Source organism: Xiphophorus couchianus, chromosome 19 (assembly GCF_001444195.1).
Source record: "Xiphophorus couchianus chromosome 19, X_couchianus-1.0, whole genome shotgun sequence".
Taxonomy (NCBI): Eukaryota; Metazoa; Chordata; class Actinopteri; order Cyprinodontiformes; family Poeciliidae; genus Xiphophorus; species Xiphophorus couchianus.
This window is the reverse complement of record NC_040246.1, coordinates 22,231,834-22,255,269: the sequence shown is the minus strand read 5'-3', so window position 1 is coordinate 22,255,269 and position 23,436 is coordinate 22,231,834. Positions and strand designations below refer to the sequence as shown.

The 23,436-nt window shown below is 40.2% G+C and overlaps 1 protein-coding gene and 3 long non-coding RNA genes across 7 annotated transcripts in view; 3 read left to right on the top strand and 1 right to left on the bottom strand.

Annotated features, from left to right (window-relative positions):
- LOC114134038 (uncharacterized) overlaps positions 1-11,675 on the top strand; it is a 73,208-nt gene extending 61,533 nt beyond the window's left edge. For 2 of the 3 annotated variants that reach the window (XM_028000253.1, XM_028000254.1), the window contains one exon: positions 11,071-11,194. In XM_028000253.1, the coding sequence (XP_027856054.1) occupies positions 11,071-11,077 (7 nt within the window). In that variant the 3' untranslated portion in view covers positions 11,078-11,194. Of the gene's footprint in view, positions 1-11,070 lie in introns of all 3 variants that reach the window. The other variant, XM_028000255.1, reaches the window with a different exon arrangement.
- Positions 10,927-17,621, bottom strand: LOC114134043 (uncharacterized). Its single transcript, XR_003593336.1, has 2 exons — positions 16,065-17,621; positions 10,927-11,349 (listed from the first exon to the last, which is right to left on the bottom strand). It is a non-coding gene; the product is annotated as an uncharacterized LOC114134043 (long non-coding RNA).
- LOC114134041 (uncharacterized) lies at positions 12,689-21,921 on the top strand. Its single transcript, XR_003593334.1, has 3 exons — positions 12,689-13,335; positions 13,440-13,549; positions 21,886-21,921. It is a non-coding gene; the product is annotated as an uncharacterized LOC114134041 (long non-coding RNA).
- LOC114134039 (uncharacterized) lies at positions 13,734-21,476 on the top strand. Of its 2 annotated transcripts, XR_003593332.1 has the most exons (4): positions 13,734-13,775; positions 15,951-16,102; positions 19,877-19,935; positions 20,321-21,476. It is a non-coding gene; the product is annotated as an uncharacterized LOC114134039 (long non-coding RNA). The 2 variants fall into 2 exon arrangements; XR_003593331.1 differs by lacking the exon at positions 13,734-13,775 and having other exon boundaries at positions 13,783-16,102.
- Positions 21,922-23,436: the final 1,515 nt, after the last annotated feature.

The following is a 23,436-nucleotide window of genomic DNA, read 5'->3' as shown; positions in this document are numbered from 1 at the left end:
CTTAAGGAGCTTTCCGTCCTGCTCTATATGCGTGACGCTATCTGAGACCCAGCAGACTGAGCCTCTCTGTTTCCGTACAGCGGCTGTGAGCCTGAGCAGAGACAATCTGGAAGATCGTGTCAGTAGCAGGTCAATTCCTTGGCAGAGGAAGCGCGGTGTTGCTATGGCGATATGCCTATTTAACCAACCCAGAGCCATGGGCCGGGGCAGCGCCGTCGGTGTGAACGCCGTTCAAGAAACAGGAGAGATCAGGATCTTAATCAGTCAGCACTGATACCGGGGTGAGGGGTGGGAACGGAGCCTGGGGGGTTTGGAACGACACACAGAACCAGATCCACACACCGCGGTTAGCTAACACCAAGAACATAACAAACTGTGAAACAAAATAAACACTGAAACATTTCTGCTGATAAAAGTAAAAACGGGAATTAATGGAGAAAAACTATTTATAATAAGAACTACATCGTGCCTTTTAAAAGCTAACGAAAACAAACTGAAAGTACAGATTACAACGTTCTTTGTTTTAACTGACAGCCATCTTGGTAGGCAGTTGCTATGACAACAATAAACAAGCCACAACAATACTAGTACATTACAACTATTACTAAATTTACAATTTTTGAGTCTTAAGCCTGATATTAAAAACGAGGTTTAATCAATCCGACCCAACTCAACAAGATTTAGAAATCAATAGTTATAGTTTTTATCTTTTACTTTGTCATGTTGTTTACATCTATTTATTATACATTTTCTTTCCCGCTCTCTTTTTCCTCTGTACAAAAGAAAATAAATGTTTGACTAAACAAGCAAAATTAACTTCCCAAAGTATAGATATTGAAAAAAGTTCTCCAGATTATCATATATGGCAAGTATGTCAAACTCAAGGCCCGAGGGCCAAATCTGGCCCGCCATAGCTTTCTATGTGGCCCTCTAGACTCCAAATTACAGCAATAGGCCCCTCCAGGTTTTCACAAATAACCACAAAATTCACACAAAAACCAACAAATCCCCACATTTTTCTGAGTTTATCAACATTTTTTCTCAAAATTGTCCAAAAACATTTTGGTTCAAGTGAGCGCCGTCTCAGCCTGACTTGATGTCAAGTTATAGTCCATGACCGATAGAGCGATTAATAAAAGGTCACATTTAACATCATATATTAGCGCAATTATTGTAAAAATTCCTTAGGAATATTTCTAAATTAGCGCCACGAAATCTGTGATGTTGATGGCAGAAAACCACAAAAACAATCCTGGATGGACTGATTAGTGTGAAAAGATGTTCAATATGATGTTATTTTAAGGAACACTTTTAACAATTGAATTGGTTTTTATCAATACGATCCGGCGCAACAGGAACTTTATGAACATTCAGATTTTGGCCCAAATGGAAATGAGTTTGATGCCCTGATATTTGATTAAAAACGACTGAATCCTGGACTATTTTGAATGTAAACAAGAATAAAGAGGAAGATATTTGGTGGTGGAATGATGTCACTCCACCAGCAAAGGAAGATTCTGTGATGTCACTGGCGATTCAGTCTGTGATGTCATCAACTGTAGGATTGTATGTAACACAATTCTGCATATTTTTCATTGCTTGCAATATCACTGACCAGTTCAGACGCAAAGCTCTTTCAGGTAGTTTACCAATCGAGGATTTTAGCGATTGTATTTAGGAGAAAATGTCTCATTATACGCCGAGATACCACAGTGGGATGATGGGACCCCACGCGAGAAGGGGAGGCCAGCAAAACCCCCAAGGCAGGTTCCCTCCTGCACACCCGAATGCCTTACACGGGGAAATCCACAGGCTGAGTTACCTTCTGGAAATGGAGAGAGCCGGGAGGTTTGAAGACAACCAGAAACTGTCCCACCTGGAGGCCGAGCTGGAAGAGACCAAACTCCAGTTAAAAAAGCAAAAAGCTCTCAAAGAAACTTTTATCAACCAGGCCAAAGACACAAAGAGGGAACTTGAGAGGCTAGAGAAGTTCAGTGATCCAGCAGTCTGTAACGCTGCGGTCATTGCTTCCAAGGTTCACAACAACATGAAATACATGAAGAAGAAGAACTTGCAACAAGACTTGGAGGAGTTAAAGGTGGCCCACCTCCTCAGCCAGGAAGCATTTGTGGCTGAAATACAGGCTGAGAGGAAGAAAAGTCAGGCCCTCCAAGAAGATCTGGACCAACTCCAGACTTCCTACGAGGAACTGCGCTCTGAGTATGAAGCAGCCGATGCTCTGCTGAGGCAGGAGGCCGAGACACAGAAGCTTTATGAAGCGAGGCTGAGTGAGGAACAACGACTGCTGGAGAACTTGAGAGCTGAGAAGGACGACATGTTTAAAGAAATGTCCCAAAAGATTTCATTCCTGCAAGACAGCGAAAAACTTTTGCAGGACGAATTAAATCTGATCAAACGTTCATATAATGAACTGACCTGCAAATATGAAAGCGAAGTTTCTTCACTAAAACAAGACTTGGAAAGATGTCGGCAGGAGGCGACAGATGAGAAAGACGCCAACATAGAAAGAACGAATGAAAATCTGCAGCTTATCAACAATCTGAGAGCTGAGAAGATGGAGCTCTTTCATAAAATGTCCAGAGAAATCACAGTTCTGCAAAAGAGAGAGAAGCAGATGATAAAACTGGACCAGTTTAACTTCTTCTACGAGGAGCTAAAATGTAAATATGAAAGAGGCATTATGGATATACAGCAGCACCGTGAAAAATACCAGAAGAAGATAAACCAGGAGGAAACTGCTCTTTCAAACAGAGAAAAGAAAGAGAAGGTTATGCATGAAAGAAACCATTCTGAGCTGCAACAACAAGTTGAAAACCTTCAGCTGCAGATAAATCAGGAGCGAAAAGATCATCTGGAGAAATCAGAGGAGGACAAGGAGCATCTAGAGAACCTGAGAGCTGAGAAGGAGGAGCTCTATCAAAACATGTCCAGAGAAATCACAGTTCTGCAAAAGAGAGAGAAGCAGCTGATAAATGAACTGGATCAGGTTCATGTTTCATACGAGGAGCAAAAATGTAAATATGAAAGAGACATTATGGATTTACAGCAGCAGGCTGAAACGTACCAGCAGGAGATAAACCAGGAGAGGAAAATTAATCTGGAGAAATCAGAGGAGGACATGGCGCGTCTAGACAATATGAGAGCTGAGTTTGCCGTCCTCCAAGATAAAACAACAACTGAGATTAAATTCCTTCAAGACAAGGAAAGGAGTGTCCAGGCTGAGTTAGAGAAGGTTAACAGTTTGTACCTGGAGTTAAACCGGCTGTATGAAACTGATGTCACTGCATTAAAACAGGAAGCAGCAAAATACCAGCAGGAGAAAAGTTGTGTGATAAATGATTTGGACGGAGCAAGAGAGGATGTACTGCTGCCCGACACTCTAACAGCTGAGGAAGAAGATCTCCATCAAAAACACGTCCCAGTTTCCCAAGAGGAGAAAGACTCACAGAACCAAGTCGACCTGGTTAAAGTCTTCAGTCCAGAGGTTTCTTCGGAGGAGGAACTCTCAGAAAAAACCTTATCAAGTTGTTCCACGGATCCAGAATCCACAGGAGAGACTGAGATCGCTGGAGAAACCATCCTGGAGGATTTAAACAATCCAGATACTAAAACCCTGCAGGATGGTAAAAGGAAAAAATCAAAATTTTCAATTTGGAAAAAAGTCCAAAACATTCTGCGATTGAAAAAGCCAAAAAAACCCCAAAAGATTGAAGACGATCAAGAACATGTTTAATGTTCTTGATTTGGATATTTAGAGGAGAAAGACGTGAGAGGTCTGTGAACGGGGCGCCATGCCACGCTCCGTCAAGAGGAAATTTAAAAACCATGAAGTTTTTCCCCATCGACTAACTAGAAAATAGATCCCTTCCCGACCCGATTGGAAAAAACGTGGGCAGCACGGTGGTGCAGCGGTTAGCGCTGCATCTTCACAGAGACCATCTGTGTGGAGTTTGCATGGTCTCCCCGTGTTTGCGTGGGTTTTCTCCGGGTGCTCCGGTTTCCCCCCACATCTCCTAAAACATGTAGGTCAGGTCAGTTGGTCACTGTAAATTGCCCCCAAAACACTTTAAGGAACTCCAACCATGTCCAGTATTATTGTTAAACTTGTAAAATGAATTGAATTAGCCGAACGTTAGCCCTTTTCCCTTCGCTGGTTTAGTGGCAGGCGGCTCAGTGCCGCAACTAGGCTCAGTATTTATAGCAACGTATTGATTTAAGAATTAAAATTTCTTCTTTTAATAGTAACGATTTCTGTTTATTTTCACTGTACTTGTGCTTTTATGGTTTGTCCTTTAGTTTACCTTTTCTACTCACTTTTTATATTAAATTGCACTGAATTGTAGCTCGTTATTCTGTTTAAATCTGTATTTTAAAGAAGATTAGCAAAAGGATCATGCAGTGGCTTTTTTAGGGCGGCTGTGGCTCGGTGGTAGAGTGGTCGTCTTGTGACCAGAAGGTTGTAAGTTCGATTCCAGCTTCCTGAGCCACATGTTGAGCTGCCCCGGGGCGGGGTACTTAGCGGCAAGTTGCCCCCCGACCTGCATGTGTGTGAATGTGACTGTAGTGTGAAGCGCTTTGAGTGGTCAACATGACTAGCAAGGCACGACACAAGTTCAGTCCATTCACCTTTTTTCTTTGATAAATCCTGTTTTTCTTTTTATACCAAACATAAAAAAGCTGATTTAACAGGTTTGGATTCTTCAGGTTCCAGGATGTTAAATTAAGATTAGAGTTAATCTGTACAAAGTATTAGATTATAATTGTTATCATAATTTAATACTCCGGACCATGAAGAAGCTCAAACTTGTTATATCTGGTTTGTTTGTTATAAGGAAAAAACAGGTTTTATCATAAATAAAAGTTACTGTGATCTTTCTGTTAGTCTTTATTTAGAAATACAGATTCAAGATAGTTTAACAAACTTAACAAAAAAGTGCAATTTAACATGAAAAACTGTAGAAAAGGTAAAAAGAAGAACAATCTATGAAAGTATGAAAACAGAGAACTTAATCAGAAATTATTTCCATTACAGGAAGAAATCAATTCTTAGATGAATATTTTGTAATAAATATAAAGCTTTTGTGTTGTTGAGCTTATGTGTTGTCTGCTTGTATAAAAGAGAAGAAAAGGGGCAGGAAATGCCTAATCCAGTTATTTTTTTAACCAGCTTTATAGTAAAACTGCAAATTCTGTTTTATTTCTGATGTTACTTCTAGGTTTGGTTTGTCAACCTGGGTTCAATTCCCAGTCCTGGAGAATCTGCTGCATGTCTTTCCCTTCTCTCTCCTCTAATTTCCTGTTCAACCTGTTAAATTACGGCCTAAAAAACTTTATTCGAGCCTAAAAGACTTTAAAAAACTAAAACATACATTTCACCTCACAACTGGACCAACAGTCAGAATATGCTTCCCACCACATTGTGCTCGTTTCCTCGTGTTAAATACCAACTTTCTTCCTCTCTCTCATTTTCTCTCTTTCTTACATAATTAATAGGTTACTTAATATTTACACACACACACACACACACATTTACACGTCCCCTCCATGGGCTGCCACCTTATCGTGGTGGGGGGGTTTGAGTGTCCCAGTGATCCTAGGAGTTATGCTGTCGGGGCTTCATGCCTCTGGTTGGGCCACCCAATGCAGACAGGTCCAAGGTGAGGAACCAGAACCAAGTGCAGCCCAAAGATCCCTTATGATGAATACGACCGTTGGAAACAGTGGTTCTGCTCGCCCCTACATGAGGTCCCACCCTGGAGCCAGGCCTGGGGGCGGGGCACGTTGGGGAGCCCCTGGTGGCCGGGCTTTAACCCATGGAGCCCGGCCGGGCTCAGCCCGAAAAGAGCCCATGGGTTCCGGCTAGAAATAGTCGGACTCACTGCAGTGCATGGCTCTGGTTCTGGAGCCGGTCTCCTTGAAAGGGGTTGGATGTTCTCCCACCCTGGAATTGCCCCTTGTGAGAGGCGCTGGGCAGGAGCGGGCTTTCTTGTTGCCTCCATCTTGGTGCCTGTACGTTGGGGTGAACAAGAGGATAGCCTCTCCCTCTACCTACGGGTTTGGGTCGGGTTCTGACTGTTTACCCACCTTTTTAAGTCCTTGGAGGGGGTACTGGAGAGTGCCCCTCCTGGGAGCTGCCTTGTTATACTGGAGGGGTTTTCTCCGTTGGGTCTCTGGGCTCCCTTAGAGACGGGGTGAGAAGCCCAGGAATCCAGGAGTCACTGATGTGTTTACATATATCCAGGGTTTCCCCCAGGGTATTATAATCAATCAATCAATCAATCAAATTTGATTTGTATAGCACATTTCAGCAGCAAGGCTTTTCAAAGTGCTTTACATCATTACAAACACAGAATCACAATGCAATATAGAATCAATAATCAAAACAAAGCATTAAGTCAAGTTCCATCAATAAATTTGTAATTGATTACATTTCAAATACAATTTTAAACAGGTGAGTTTTTAGTTGAGATTTAAAAGAAGTCAGTGTTTCAGCTGTTTTACAGTTTTCTGGAAGTTTGTTCCAAATTTGTGGTGCATAGATGCTGAAAGCTGCTTCTCCTCGTTTGGTTCTGGTTCTGGGGATGCAGAGCCGACCAGAACCGGAAGACCTGAGAGGTCTGGAAGGTTGATACAACAACAGCAGATCTTTAATGTATTGTGGTGCTAAGCCGTTCAGTGATTTATAAACTAACAACAGTATTTTAAAGTCTATTCTTTGAGCTACAGGGAGCCAGTGGAGGGTCTTTAAAACTGGTGTTATGTGCTCTATCTTCCTGGTTTTAGTCAGAACGCCAGCAGCAGCATCTGGATCAGCTGCAGCTGTTTAATTGATTTGTTGGACAGACCTGTGAAGACGCTGTTGCAATAATCAATATGACTGAAGATGAAGGCATGGATGAGTTTCTCTAGATCTCAGTAAATCTAGAGAAACTAGATCTAGATGTTCTCTAGATCTAGAGGACATTAGTCCTTTAATCCTGGAAATGTTCTTCAGGTGATAGAAGGCCGACTTTGTAACTGTCTTTATGTGGCTCTGGAGGTTCAGGTCAGAGTCCATAACTACTCCCAGGTTTCGGGCTGATCGCTGGTTTTAGTTGTAATAACTGAAGCTGTGCATTGACTCTAGATCTATAACTCTAGAGCTATAACTCTAGATCTATAACTCTAGATCGTTCCTCTTTAGGTCCAAAAATAATAACTTCAGTTTTGTTTCTGTTCAACTGGAGAAAGTTTTGGCACATCCACACATTTATCTGTTCTAAGCATCTGTTCAGTGATTGGATGGGGTCAAAGGTCACCTGGTGACATCGTAATGTAGAGCTGTGTGTCATCTGCATAGTTATGGTAGCTAATATTATTTCCTGTTGTAACCTGAGCTAGTGGGAGCATATAAATATTGAATAAAAGGGGTCCTAGGATTGAACCTTGGGGTACCCCACATGTGACCTTTGACCTCTTTGATGAAAAGTTTTCAATTGAAACAAAGAAATCCCTGTTCTTTATGTAGGATTCAAACCAGTTTAGCAGTGCCCCCTGACCTCCTGCATCAAGGTAGGAGTCAAGATGAAACCCCACTGCGTTGCTCTGCTGTGCAGCTCGATGTGAACTGCAGGTATAACATGTAGTTGTGCTTGAAGAGGAGCGTTGAGTGAGCGGTGAGAATGATTTATCTTTGTGAACAAAGAATTATGTGCAGCATTTCCATCTGAACACGCTGCCCAGCGTGGCTCTGTGTCTGCGCTGTAACAAAAACACGATGGTGACCACTGACCACCGGGTTTAGCAGGTTTTCTGGGGAAACCCTGCAATACTTTAACCTTTTTGAATCCTGCACCTAAAAATGAACCAAAATATGAAAAAACCTAAAACTCGAACTATAACTAAACTAAAACTAAACAATATTTAACTAATAAAAACTAGGAAACACTCTAAAAACTAATTAAAACTAACAAAATGTCAGTATGTAATTTTTGTCCTTATTCTTAGCTATTTTGCTGAGAATTTGAAGATTTGATCTCATTAATATTGACATCTATTTGCATGAATATGTGAGATGAATTTTCTGAGTAAAAATCATCATTTAGTTGCACATATGCTTCAGCGCGTGCTACTCCTGTTGGCATCCTTCATGGTGACAAAAAAGTAGTTAAGAAAGAAACTTGTCAGTTTGTGTTTTCCCCCTCCAAGGCTCTGAAAGTCTGAGAAGGAAATCTATCCTCAAGTTGTTATGAAACTTAATAACTGACCGACCATCTGATTCACACCCTATCTGTCCAAGACGTGGCACATATTTATTTCCAGCAAGTGATTGCATCAAATTTGTCCTGTTTTTAACTTTGTTAGGAGAGAAAAAACATGGTTGGCGAATGGATGGTACACACTGGTGGCTGCAGGGAGCCAAAAGCACTTTATTTATGTTTGGATGGCAGTGGGCGCTCAGCTCTGCTTGGCTCAGACTGCGTGCTGTGGTCTTTGGCACCTCTTCGCATCCATCCTGTCCCCCTGACATCCACTTCTCCCCGTCTCAACCGGGCCTCCGTAGCATCTTAATACATCTAAAAACTAATATGCATGAATACGGTTCATTAAACGTCAGTTAGACACAGGTACATGTCAAGAAATTACAATATTATTGACAAATTTATTTATTTTATTGAGTCAGTTGGGGGAAAAATGAAGCTCATGTAAATTATTTTTAAACAGAAGATTTAGGTCATTTAAAAAAATATAAAAATTAAGACAGAAACTTGTTTAGGAAGGCATTTCCATTCACATTACTGACATTGTTGGCTCTTAAAGGGGCAGTGTTGTGTGTTTTCTGGCCAAACTGAGCCAGTTTATCGCACAATCAAGTAACTTTATTAACTTCAGTTGTTATGAGAAGGCTTTAAATATCAAAGTATGACTTACAACAACAAAACATTTGTCTTTTTGTTCAGCGGTAAAACCAGCTGACCAAACATTCTGGAGTTCTGCTGTGGTTGCTAGGTAACGGGCTGAGGTTGCTAGGAAACGGCCAGGGTTTGGCTGGGGTTGTTAGATGAGGGGTAGTGGTCGCTGATTTGTGACGTTACATTCAGGAACTCATTTTCCAGTTACCAAAAAACATTAAAGGGACAGTTTGAGTTTTATTTGTCTTTCAGGCACATGGCGGCCATTTTACGACACAATCCAGTAACTGTGTTTCTTTTGGTTGTTATAAAAATGCTATAAATCTTAGATATGTCTTCAAATAAATCTTACTTTGTGATTTAACACCTTGAAATTGGGCCTCTGTCTCTTTAAGAAGCTCCGCCTTCAGAAAGTCATCACAACATGGCTCCAGTATTAACCCTTTAACACCATTTTTACCAGCGCTGCTCCACAGGGCGACATTTAACGTCTTGGCTTCAGTTTCATCGTTGTTGAGTCTTGCTGACTTTTGAGAAACTTAATTGAGAAAATGATACGACAAAATCAACAAAGAAAGAACAAACAGACTTCAAAATAAGAGCATCAATATAAATAACTCCTTGAAGGGTTTTTAACTGTTGAAAAACAAAACTTGAACTCAGATGTCAAACGTTATTCAGCTGAAAGTTTACAAAACATCCAAATTAATTAGTGCTTTAGAATTGATCAAGTAGTATTAATCTTGGGGAAGCTAAGCTAAAAGTTTCAGTTATTTAAAAATATTTGCATCTCCACTGGTCCATAGCAACTTTTTGACCACATTTTTTCCTTCCACTCAATTTTCACAATCTGAAATTTCTTTGTCTATTACATTATAAGGTGTAAATGTCACATTATATGAGGAAAAAAAGCTTTTAAATAATCTATCATGGTCATTTTTACCCCCAATAATCTCCTTTTTTCCCTCGTTCCACTACTTTCCATTTTCCTCAGCAATCCGTCCTTCTGTATATAAATACATAATTTTAACTGTTATATTTATGTAGAAAAGCAGGATGAGGCCTCAGAAGGAAGCAGAGCCTCTTCCTGTGCTCTGAATCTCTGCAGAGACTCAAACCCAGATTTCGTGTCCTGGGTTCTCTCAGTCGGCCGGTTCTGGTTCTGCCCGTCCGTGGCCAGATAACGGGCCGACACCGGGACTAATTTGGTCATGTGCAGGGCTGCCGGATGACGAGCGGCTGATAAAGAAAACATGGCTGCAGGATGTGAGCTCTCCACATCAGGAGTGTTGCTGGATGTAATATCTGAACAGGAAGACTACAACGTCCAAACATGGGCGTGGAAAATTCTTTTAATTAAATGTTTTTAACTTTTATGGTACATTTTTAATCCACACAATCCCATTTTTTCTTTAAGACTTTTAATTGAAACTTTAATTTGGACATAAATTATTACTAATTGATAGGAACAGAAACAAGATATGAGTTTATGTAGCAGCAGCTACGTTGCTTTATTATTAAATAAAAAGATAAGATCAACATTGAATACAATAGAACAATATAAAGATATAAAACAATGTATATAAAACAACACAATAAAAAGATTGATTTGCATTAAAATGAGAACCTCACTTTAGCAGAAACTGAGTTTTCTTATTCATACTAATATATTTTGGTAAAAGGAGAAAGTTTGCTGCTAAAACTAGTTTTTGATGTTACGATGTATAAAATGTTATAACAAGAGCAATTTGTCATTTTAATGAGTTTAGTTCAGTCTTGTTTTGAGAAGAAAACAAGAAAGTAATAATTTATCAGGAGCATATTTTTTATTTCTCGTTAAAATTAGAAAGTTTCTTGCTTTAACAAGAACAAGAAACTTTTTCAATTTCATGTTTTGCATCTCTTTAAATGAGAAAACATTGTTTTAGGTAGAACATTTGTGATAAAAAAGCCTTTTTATCAAAACCTTTCATTAAAACAAGAAAGTTTGTCGTAAAACCAAAGTTTCTTCTTATGGTAACATATAAAACTTTTCTCCTTCTTACGGCCTACAAAATAAATCCTGGTTTTACCAGGAAGTTTTCTGCTGATCCTGAATTTATTCCAGTTTCTGGCAGTTTGTAAATTTGTGTTTTTCTAACCGTTGTTGTGAAATCAGACACTGATCGCCCTCTCAGGTTCCTGCTGTGAGCCTGAGCAGCAGTACGGAAGCCTGACTGGGTCATCTGGTCCTGACAGTCCGGTTCTGGTCGGGATAACAGACAGACGGCTGCAGTGTCCGGCGCTGCGCTCTGATTGGCTCCCGGAAACGCGGCGGCTGGAAAATGTCCGTGTCACGGAGCGAGGAAGAGACGCAGAGCAGCAGCAGACACATTCCTGGCCCGGTCCGATCCGCAAACACGCCGAGCGGGCCGAACCGCCGCTCCAGGTCCTACAGCTGCAAAACATCCAAATTATCACCGTCATTATTTTACCGCTAGAAATGAACAAGTTCCTTTTTGTTGACAAACAAAATGAATGAAAGGAGGAAAAATCTGAAGTCAATTTTAGCAACAAAACATCAAACTTCCATATAGATGCACATTTTTACAGAAAAATTAAAAAATCTACATGAAATGTAAGGAAATAAAGATAAAATAAATGAACTGCTGTAATTTGTTTACATAACCCTTTTCTGAACTCAGACACTTTACAGGAATCAAGTAAAATTACAAACAAAACAAGAATATAAAGTAAAAATACATCTTTTTATTTTATATGAAATATTTCATACATATGAAAAATATTTGTCATTTTTTTAATTAAAAGATTTTTAAAATAAAAATAGCTTATGCTTATGCATTTTTATTAAGAAAAAAATATTTCATACATATGATAAAAATCTTTATTTAAATTTTTTTTAAATAATTTTTTTAAACAAATTAAAAACAGAGAAGTATTATATGTACATTGGATTATAATTTTTATGTAAATTTATGGCCATTCTCTGCATGAGATTTAGAAAAACAGTGTCTTCAGTCAGAGGCTTCTTCAAATTCGCTGTAATACAGACTGCTACAGGAGAGCCTGCCCGCCTTCACTACATACAATAACTGACAAATTTTGAACTAATATGAATTTCAGCAACATTTTATTTCCCTTTGGGATCCATTTGAATTTAAAAACCTGTTCTGTGTTTTTAGTTGTGATAATAAATTACATTTTTGTAACTTTTCTCCTCAGCAGCTCCTGCAGAGCCAAACTAAGCTCACTAGCGCCCCCTTTTGAAAGAGCAGGGCTGCTCTGGAGCAACTCTCCTTCACCAGTTCAAACCCAGACTGGTCAATTCTCCAAACTGGGAGGACGGAGTGATGGGATGAATCAGGGATTAATTGGGATTAAAATGTTTACAGCAGGATTACGTTCTGTAAAACAGGCCCGGTTCAGCCCGGTTCCTCTCAGGAACGGAAAGTTATTGCAGAGATAATGAAGTTAAATGAGGTTCAAAATCCTGAAAAGAAGAATTACAATAGAATTAATGCATTTGTACTTTTTCACAATTCGCAACAGAAAAGCAGCAAAAACTTTAATGAATTATTTGGTCATTTTTACCTGAAAGCCACAAACTTCTAATGTACTTCATTAAGATTTTTACATAAAAATTAAAATGTTTTTTATTTTATTTTATATAAAGCCAAATACTAATGCATTTTATTGTGAATTTTATATAAAAAAACAAGAAATTTACTGTATTTTATTGGAAACAAACCTACAAGTATTTTGTTGGTATTTTTATATTAAAACTGAAAACTTTAATGTTTTTATATTTTACATAAAGCTCATAAACTTCAATGTATTCTAATGGGACGTTTACACGAAAACCAACAATTTTCATGTATTTTATTGCATAAAAACCTTCAAATGTGTTTTTTGTCAAAAGTTTTACATAAAAACAAAAATCTTTGATGTATTTTACATGAAAATGGTCTCAAGACAACATTATCGTTTATCTCAATAACTTCAGTAACAATTATGTTTGTTATATTTTCCTCATTTCTAACCTTATCTGTTGTTCTTTTATCTGAATTAGTTTTCTCTCTTTATCGCTCCGCTGAGTTTCTCCACCTGTTTCTGAGCTGCAGCTTCTCTCCCTCCTTTCTTCGTTGCTTTACGAGCGAAACTGTTTAGTGCTCAGAGTTTGAAGGCACTCGAGGTCATAAAGGAGACGGAGGGAAGGGGCGGGGGGCCGGATGAGCGCCGCGCCGCGCCGGTCGGCCGGTCAGGTGCGGCGCCACCAGTGATCATTAGGGTTACAGCTGCCCGGCCCAGATTGTGTGCTGCCTGCACCAGGCGAGATGTTCTGCCCAGGGAGAGGAGCGAGCATCTGTCTGTCCCTCCCCGTAGACAGCCGCCTCCTACCAGCCTGTCCAACTCAACCCAACTGGTAACAAGGTCACCCAACTCTTACTTTCCCTCACTTACACACACACACACATCCACACACACACATCCACTCTGCATTTCACTTCCTGTTTTGCTCCTTCGCAGAACAGCCATGCAGAAAAAGGTGTGTGAAATGTAACGTGTCGTTCACACCAGCCCTGTTCAGTCCGCTTTGATCCAACTACAGAAGTGGACTACAGGGCAAGGCATTCTGGGTAAATACAACCAAAGCTAATGTGTTAGCCTAGCGCTAGCAGGAGAAATGGCTCCTGGTCTTCAGCCAAAGACTAAACAGAAATCCTCAAACCGCTAAAATCTGACGCCTCCATCTTGTTTCCATCTGGTGAAGAAGGAAGTTGCTCTCAGCGTCTTCAGAGGTTTTTGTGTCGTTTCCAACCGTGGTTATTGGTGCAGCGCCCCCACAGGCCAGGAGGGGAACAGGTTGGTGCAGCGCCCCCACAGGCCAGGAGGGGAACAGCTTGGTGCAGCGCCCCCACATGCCAGGAGGGGAACAGGTTGGTTTGACTCAGAGCAGAGAAAGAGAACCAGAACAGATGTTAAAGTTTTACAATCGAACCGCGTCCACCGAACCATCAGGAGTGAAAACATTATTATGCAGAACGCTGCAGAGCGTCTGTAGAGACTCTTATTCCTTATCTGTGACGACTGTTAATTGTATAAAATAATGATTGTTGATAAAAGGAAACTTTCATCACAGAAAAACTAATTGGCTCCTGCAGTATGAGAACTTCTTTCCTTTTTTAATAATTGTCTTTTTAATCTCATCAAACTTGTACACAATTTTAATTATGTTAATACCCAAAGGGGACATTTTCTCCTTTTATTGGACTGCCAGTATCTCCCCCAGTTTGTGACTTTAGAATTCAAACAACGTTTTAAGTTTTATTTCCCGTTAAGCATGAAAATACTCACACTGCTATTGTTTTTGATTCAACAAGTGGAGCATAAAGTCACATTTAATATTTGGTCTTAAGGACTGTATGAAAAAGAAAATATATAAAAACTAAAGAGTCCATTTTCTCTGATGTGTCCATCAGAAAATCTACCAGGTTTTCTAATAAAAGTTTAAAAATGCCTCTTGAGAACTAAGTAATTAATCATAATATCTGAGTTAATATGTAAAAATGATATCAGACAAAAATGTAATTTTTTAGTTTAGATCATTGCTCAGATGGTAGAAATCAACATAACTGGATATTCTGTAGATTTTGTTGCTGAGGAGCATAAAAAGATGGAGACGGCTGCTGATTATTTTCTGGGTTTTGTTTGAGGATTAATCAGATGAATCAGCTAATAGTGGACCTAATTTATGTTTAAAACTTTAGCATTTTGCCAAATTTGAAAACATTTAGCACAATTAGCTTCCCCTACATTGGTTTTTCCAGAAATATTCTAACGCCCTAATTTACTTGGATGTTGTACCAAAGTGTAAATTTAGCTTTAGCTTTAGCTAAATACCAGGCTGGTATAGCGGTTTAGTGTTAGCTTTAGTTTAGTGTTTGTTCTTTTTAAAGGTTTTATTGGTTCTAGTGGCCTTTATTTGACATCTTGATATTTTGATTTACCTTCAGTTTCTGCTAAATACCGCATTGGTATAGCACTTTAGCATTAGCTTAACCTAAATACCACGTTGGTTACAGCGGTTTAGCGTTAGCTGAGGCTAAATAGCGAGTCACTATAATGCACTAGCAGGATAAATGTTTATGATTTGCACTTTATGGTTATCTCAAATGACTTTTTAAGTTTGCTTTTGTGCCTCCTGTTGGACTAATAAAAGGATTTTAGATTGTGAAGGAATAATTCCTTCAACAAATAACATCTGTCCTTTCTTTCTTTGCTAATCTACAAGATTCAGTAAAATATTGATGGTTTGTTGAGAAAATTCAGCAAAGACATGGGATAATAACACTAAACACTCAACAGATTTACTGCACGTCAGCCGAGAGACGAGGTTAGAAGCAGCGAAACCTTTAATTCATGTTGACAGCCTCATCTGTAGCTGATTGTCAGCCAGCGCGGCTGAACCGGGCCAGCAGCCTGCAGAACGGCCCGAAACAGGTGTGACACCAACTTTCTGCCTCACAGGAGACGATAAAGCCCTTGGTCAAGGGTACAGCACCTGGGCCATTGTTTTACCACACAAAATGGCTTTTAAGTGCAAATTTCCACTTGGTCCTAAAGGAGACCTGGCCTCTGCACTTGCTTTACTCGTCTGAACCAATATGTGAACCGGCCTCATTTGCATAATGGGCAGAATGGAAATGAGGGGCCAGCTTTGTCACACCAAGACAAAAAGAAGAAAGAAAAACGGAGGCAGACTGATGCCATTCTGCTGAACTGCATCTGTGCAGCACAAAGGTGTGATATCTTGAGGCTTATCTGACCACTTTTAATTATGATCAGAGGTTAGATTGAGCACTGCCACCCTTGTAGCAAAACAAAAGACCTTTAGATGGCAATTAATTGGGGAATTACCAGAGAACAGAGAGACAATGTAATATATTTCACGGCAAAGCGAAGGTTTTTAGACGCTTCTCTCCTGCTAGCTGAGTTTCACTTCTGTTTCATCATTAGTTTCCAACTTTCATCCTGCAGTCTGACACCAGGAGCCGACTGAGGGATGAATCCACATCAACATTCGGCAAGCAGAAGATAAAAAGACTTTTTCTTCTCAGGAAATCAATGACCAACCCACATTGTGTCACTCACGTTCTGACGGTTGTTTATCTTGCAGCTCCTTCCTCAGGGTTCGTTTCACCGCTTTGCCATTTCCTGCTTTTGTTGCTGCACCTGAAGAGACATTTAGAGAATTTCTTCCAGCTGTTGCAGCTGATTTAGTCATTTTATAGCTATTCAAAGGTAGCAAGACAAGTATTTACTTTAGCTTGCAAACTAAATATTTAGCAATAAGGCAGCTAAATATTTAGCAAAAATATTTAGCTCCAAGCTAACTATTTAGTGTGCAAGCTAACTGTTTAGCTAAAATGAAGTGTTTTGCCATGAGATGCTAGTTTGATGCTAGATATTTAGCTTGCAAGCTAGATATGTAGTTAAGAAGCTAAATATGTTGCTAGCTAGCTAGTCATTGAGCTCTGAGCTAGCTAAATATGTAGTTTGCTAAATAAATATCAAGTAAATCAAATATTTAACTTGTGTGCAAAACTAACTATTTAGGTCCAAATTAAATGTTTAGCCCTGTGCTTGCTACATATTTAGTTTGATGCTAAATACTTAGCATCAAACTAAATACTTTTGCCTTAGAGCTTTACACAAAATATTTAGCTTTAAGATAACCAAATAGCCTACCAGCTAAATATTTATCTTTAAACTAAATAGCTTTGAACTAGCTAAATAACTGCTAAATAAATATGTAGCCCTACGCTAGCTAAATATTTATTTTGAAGCTCAATCTTCAGCTTGTTAGTGAAATATTTAGCTCAGCCTAACTAAATCTAAATACATATTTAGCTTCAAACTATTTAGCTAGTTAAATAAATATTTAGTCTGAAACTGACATTTACATGTGACTGAATAACAAGGCGAATATATTTTTCCTCTTTTGACTAGTTAAATAACCCAAATTAAACTCAGTTCAAGGTTTCATCTGTGTGAAATCTAGCGAACGTACACGGCAGAACTACGATTTTTGTCCAGAAATATATTAAGAAAATAACATTTTGAGTAACATCTTGAACAATCTGGGTTGTTTCTGAATAGCTGTAATATTTTAAACCTTGATGCCATCACCAGGTTATGTTTCCTGGTTCTGGTCTGAGGTTCTCTGCAGTGGATTGCAGCAGCAGCCGGGCCTGCAGAGCAGCTCTGTGGCTGGAACTTCAAACTGTCAGCGGCGACGCTCTGCAAGCAGCAAGATGTCGTTGCCCGCATCGGCTGAAAGCTTTCCTTCACTCTGACTCATTTCTCCTGCTCAGCTAACCACCGCTGACGGTTCCTCTTCTTACGTGGGCTTCTTTGACCTGCAAACGGTGCTGCAGCGGGTCGCTGCATCCTACACTGCAGCGTGGTCAGACAGTTCTCACTGGATGAAAAGACATGCAACCTGGGCGCAACATGATGCTGAATCAGCAATTGTGACTCTTAAGAATCAAAATGTAGGATACTGCTGCTGTATTTCTGTCATACTAGGAACAATAAAACATTTATTAAGATAAATCTTAGTTTTTTAAGTATGAGAGACTATCGTTTCCCTGTCATGTAGACATATTGTATAGCTAAATATTTAGCTTGCTAGATTAATAGCAAGTTAGCAAAAAACTTTACATTTATCCCAGTTAGCTAAATATTAAGTTTAGATTAAACATTACATTAAGTTAGCAAACTAAATATGTAACTTCAAACTAATTATTTAGCTTCTTAAATAAATAGCAAATTAACTAAAATATTTAGCTTCAAAGTAAATATTAAACTCCGCAGCAGCTATTTCATGAACAAGCTAAATAACTCCAAATTAAATATTTAGCCCTGAGCATGCTAAATATTTGGTTTAATGTTACATTTTTAGCATCAAAATAAACATTTAGTTTAATCTTTAAAGATTTAGCTAGCTTTAAATGTATTGTTTGAAGCTAAATATCTACTTACCAATTCTCATGTACTCTACCTTATATTTAGTTTAGTTTTCCAAGCTGGTTTTACTTTAGCTATGAAGCTAAAGTAAATACTTAGCTCTGAACTAGCTTATTAGTGAGCAAGCTCACTATTTAGCTTCAAATTAAATATTTAGCCCTGAGCTTGCTAAATATTTAGTTTGAAGCTAAATATTTAGTTAGGAAGCAAAATATTTTATCAAGTATTTACTTTAGCTAGCAGGCTAAAGCTCTGAATTAGCTAAATAGTCAGTTTGCTAAATAAAAAGCAAGTTAGCAAAAGTATTTTGCTTCAACATAAATATTTAACTCAAAAGTTCATCATTTATCAACAGAGAGAGAAGTTGTTTAAATATTGTTTTTGAGATTTAGTGGCCTAAATAAATACCCCAGGGATGTTATGAGGTGGTTAGAATGGCCTAGTCAAAGTTCAGACCAATATTTAGCCGAGAATTTGTGGCAACAGCTGAAAATTGATGTTTAATTTGTAGAATATTGCTACGCTATATGTCTGTGTCGAGACATTCATTTATTTTATTCCAAAAAGTAAATTGAAGTGAGAAATTGTGAAAAAGTAGTAAAATATTCCTTAAAAGAACAAAACAAAAACAAAGCAAAGCTCTTTGTTGATGGGAAAATAATTTCCCGTCTGTTTTCCACTGGGAAGAATCACAGCAAGATAAATTCGCTAAAACGATATTTCCAATAATCCTCTCCTTATTTAGATATTTCCCAGCGCCACTCAGGTATTTACTTGGGTTTAATCTCCTCCAGTTCGCTGCGACCAGGAAACACGGACAAACACACAGAGGCAAAACCCTGTCGCCTTGTTCTCTGCGAAGGTAGATTATCTGAGCGTGCACAGAGAAAATTTCTCGGGGGAAGCTTTGGCGCCGAGTAATAAAACTCAGAGTGTGTTTCCTTTGCCAAGTTGAGACATCTGGTCACCTTATCACAGATAAGTGGGGGTTAGTCCTGGCATCTGCTAGAATTAATCCATTTTGCAAACACAGTTATCCTAATCTCCTAAATATGCTGTTCCACAACTGTACAAAGCAGTAGGTACAATTTCACCTTCTAAAGGAGGGCTGTCAGAAATCATTTCCATTTTGGGCCAAATCAAGATCATCAGCGCTCGCTACACTGCAAAAACACTGAGTCTTAAAAAAAGTGTCTTTGGTCTAATTTCTAGTGGAAACATCTTGGTACACTTGGAATAAGACAAAACTAACTTGCAGGTAACGTTTCAGGACGATAAAGGAGTTTTTTCTAAGGACTCCTGACCCATAATATTGATGCAAAAGTGCTACTTCACTTATGGCAGAAACAAAAACTGGAAGTTTACAGATAGAAACGGCTTTGATTTGACTAAAAAAGATCATATTGAAATGAGATCTATTTTGCAAAATTAACATTTTGCTTGTTTTTGTACTTCCATTTGGGTCTATAACTTCCGAAACCATTCCAAGCACTTAAAAAAAGTCAGTCATGCTTTACCAATAAATTTATGTTTTTTGGTGTCTGAAAATGAGCAGTTTCAAAAACTTCCAGAATTTAACATCACAAATCAGAAGGCACTGTTACCTAGCAACCCCGGCAGAGTTCTAACCATTACCTAGCAACCAAAGCTAAGCTCCAGCATGTTTGGTCAGCTGGTTTTACCGTACAATGGCTGCTGGAAAAGACACATATTTTCTTAGTGACTTAACATCCAGAAACCACTTGCCACATTCATGCTGATTGTGCAGGAGGCTCCACCTCTGCTTTTCAAAGATGTATGGTTGTATAATTGCACATCTGTTTTTGTAGCCATTTTCACTTATTTGGATTTAAAGTGACAAGACAAAAAAAAGCTCAAAACACGCAGAACTGAGGAAGTTTAATCTCGGTAATGAACATGTTTTTATCGCTCAGAAATATCCTGGCCTGTCAAAGGAAGCAGTGGGTCGCCTTTAATCACGCAACTGTTATCTGTAAGGTTCTTTATAAAGTGTAAAAAGTGTTGTATTTACCAGAAAACTCTAGCAGCTGTTATGTACTAAAAAATATATAAACTAATTTATGATTAAAGTCACAACTGAATTACATTAAAGTCTATAAAAAAGATCATGTAATTAGTACAACGTAAAGTGAATTATGATTTGTATTTTCAAAAACAACAGAAATGCAGATTTCCAGTATTTGAATATAATATTAACAGAATTGTTTTATGATTATTGCAGTATATTTTTTACCATTTGTGGTTTTAACTAATAAATGTGACCTTTTTCACATATTGTTGTAGAAAAAAAACATTTCTTGACAGTTTACAAAGCTTTCTGTGAATGTAGCAAAACATTTGTTTTCCACTTTCCACAGCGTGGCGAGCCAGATTTGGCCCCCGGACCTCGAGTTTGACACCAGCTGTAAAGCGTGCAGAGGAATGATGAAGGCGCGTCGGTCGGTGTGAAGTTAGGAAACCTGAACAGCAACAGAGATTCAAAGTGGAAGACAGAAAAAAACCCGTCCGAAAATCGGTGTCACAAACTGGCCGAGCCCCGGCTGGTCCGCAGCGCCACCTAACATCCCCGCATGAATATTCATGCGGACGGATTTCTCTTTTGTTGCCTGCCTAGTCAGCAGTCACCGAACACATGGTGAGTGTTGGCAGCGCCCGGCCTAGGTAGAGGGGCCGTGGACGGAGGCAGTGGCAGGAACCAGGACCTGTGAGGCTGACTGACATTTCCATCTGTGGCGAGGCCTGGTAATTATCGGGGAGAGGAGCGCCCGCAGCAGCGCGCCATCTGCTAGGGGAGATGGCTCAATGAGGTATGAGCACGAGCGGCTCTCCGTCGGGCCACTGCCTGCCTCTGACATGAGGGCTCGCATCTGCTACCGAGGAGCCGGGCCGCCCAACACAGCCTGTCTGCCTGGCCGGGAGAGGGGGCTGACAGGAGGGAGGAGAGCAGCCAACAGCCCCCCTGACCCGCGCCGCCCTCCGCCCCCTCGCCGCCGCTGCCCTGCCAAAGGAACACTTGACAAACAGCACAGCCCACTCACAAGTTTTCATACAGATCTCATCGAGTTGTTGGGGTTTTCTGTAAACGGCGCCGCAGAGATCCGGTTCTGGCTCGGTGTTACGGTTTGTTTTCTGACTCATTCGGCTCGCTAAGACTGCAGATCACACACCTGGCGAGTGTGTGGGTGTTTATGTGTGTGTGTGTGTCCTCGTTCTTTCTGTTTGAGCCCAGTATGGCGAGTCCAACTGGGTGCTGCTGATATTACATTCAGCCCACAGACTCACTCTCAGATCCGCACACCAACATCCCACAGTAACGGTACGGAGCTGCAGGATGCAGAAAAACACAGCTGTGAACAAGACTCCACTTTACAGCCATGTGTGTTTTCAATAAATTCCCTCTAAATAAAATAGATTTCATCTAGTCACACCCTGGAAGCTGGCGGCTGAAAACTGTCCGTTTGGCTTATTTATCTACAACGGAGAATTAGGGCTAAAAATTAACGCTAAGAACATCTCTCTGTCTCAGTTTAGCTGAAGTGAACTCTGGTTCAGTTCAAATGTATATCTGAACACCAAGCAGACCGGAGACCGCTACGAAAGCAGGAAGTGGACTACATCGCAGGGCATTCTGGGAAAATACCTCTAAACAAACACGCTAGCCTGGCGCTAGCAGGAGAAATATCTTGGGTCTTTAGCGCAATCCTTCAACCGCTAAAACCTGACGCTACGCCATTTTTGTTTCCATTTGGTGAAGAAGGAAGCTGCGCTCAGCGTCTTCTTCAACCAAAACAAACGGATTAGCTTAGCATTAGCGGAATAAATGACCCAAGAGAAATCCTACAACTACTAAAAACTGACCATACTCCATTTTGTTTACATTTTGAACTCAGTGTCTTCAGACGTTTTGTGTCGTTTCCTTCAGTGGTTCTTGATGCAGCGCCCCCACAGGCCAGGAGGGGAACTGGTTGGTTTGACTCAGAGCAGAGAGAAAGAACCACAGCAGCTGCAGGTGGAGCAGATGATGGAGTTCTGGTTCCAGCAGAACCGGGTCGACCGGACCATCAGGGACAAAAACACTTTCCGGTTACAAAAAGTCGTTGGCTGCTGTTCTCATTTAAAAACTCGTTTCCTCGTGACGCCGGTAGTGAACTCGAGACCAACAATCAGCCAACGATTAAAAACTCCAAGTTTTCACTTTAACAGACATATTTCCTGCCACACAAACTTGAATTTTACCACCTCCTTTTTGAGTTCTTTAACATCCGTCACGTCTCTGACAACTTGTTGTGGAAGCTGATTTTACCCCGTGGATCCGTGTTTTCATACTGCCCCGGTGGCTCTTGCATCACTTATTACCACTTGAAAAATGGCTAAGAGTGAGAGAGAGGTGGAGGAGGAGGAGGAGGAGGAGGAGTGGAGCGCTGCATCTCTTCATCGCAGGATTTTATGTGACTGTTTGGACAGATTGGTAGAATTGAAAATGCAGCCGGGCCCTGTGATGTGGCAATAAAGCGTTTGCCTTTGATCCCGCCTCACATGCGCGCGTCGCAATCAATTAGGAGCAACGGCGCAGCAAACCTTTGCATCACCTTCGTTTACCAACGCCCTGGTTATTATTCTCACTGTCAACTCGTTGTGTACGCCTTCACCTGCGTACACAACAAACTCCAGGATGAAATGGTACACAAATAGAACCTCCATCTTAGCCGTCAGAAACATGCTTACATCCTCGCCGCAGCTGTCAATTACCTACAAAAAAACGTCTTTGATAAGGAAAATGTGAAGCCCCCCTGATCCCCACCACCCTGCTCTTGGAGTGGCTTTTTCAGATGTCATAGCACTTATGAGAAATTTGTGACAGCATCAACAGCGCCTATTCCCCATTCAGCAGCATTAACTCTGTGCCATGTGTCTAACAAACGGAGGCCATTCTGGAGCCCTTAATGACAAGGCTGCTTCGCTCCTCTCCTCTCCCCCTCGCTCTTTTCAAATTGCTCTCTAAATGAAGTACAGCTGTGCGGACCAGGTGCTGCCATCCCCCTTTTTCAGAAAGAACAGGAAATTATGAAATCCCCAAATCCTTCACAAATGGCGGGCAGGAGGGAGGTTGGAGGGCGACGGCTCGGCTTGGTCTGTAGATGCCTCTATTTTCCCCGAACTCGTCACTTAGCGCTGTTGGGTCGCACAACAAGACGCGCCTCATGAGTTCGAGCAGCTAAAGTATTTTTGTGTGTAGTTTCTAGACTAGAGTACCTTTTCAGCAGGATCTCGACTCTTTGCAGGAGGTTTACGCTCTTCAGAAAGCGGTTCACTCCGCCGCGATGCGCGCGTTAAACTCCTGTTGGTCGCCTGATTCTGTGGATTTCATTCCAGAAATAATCACAGGGATGAAGATGCAAACCAAACTTGCCGTTTATTGTAAATCTTTTGATGAAGAAAGACAAATATCCCTGATTGAAGTCGTCTTGTGCAT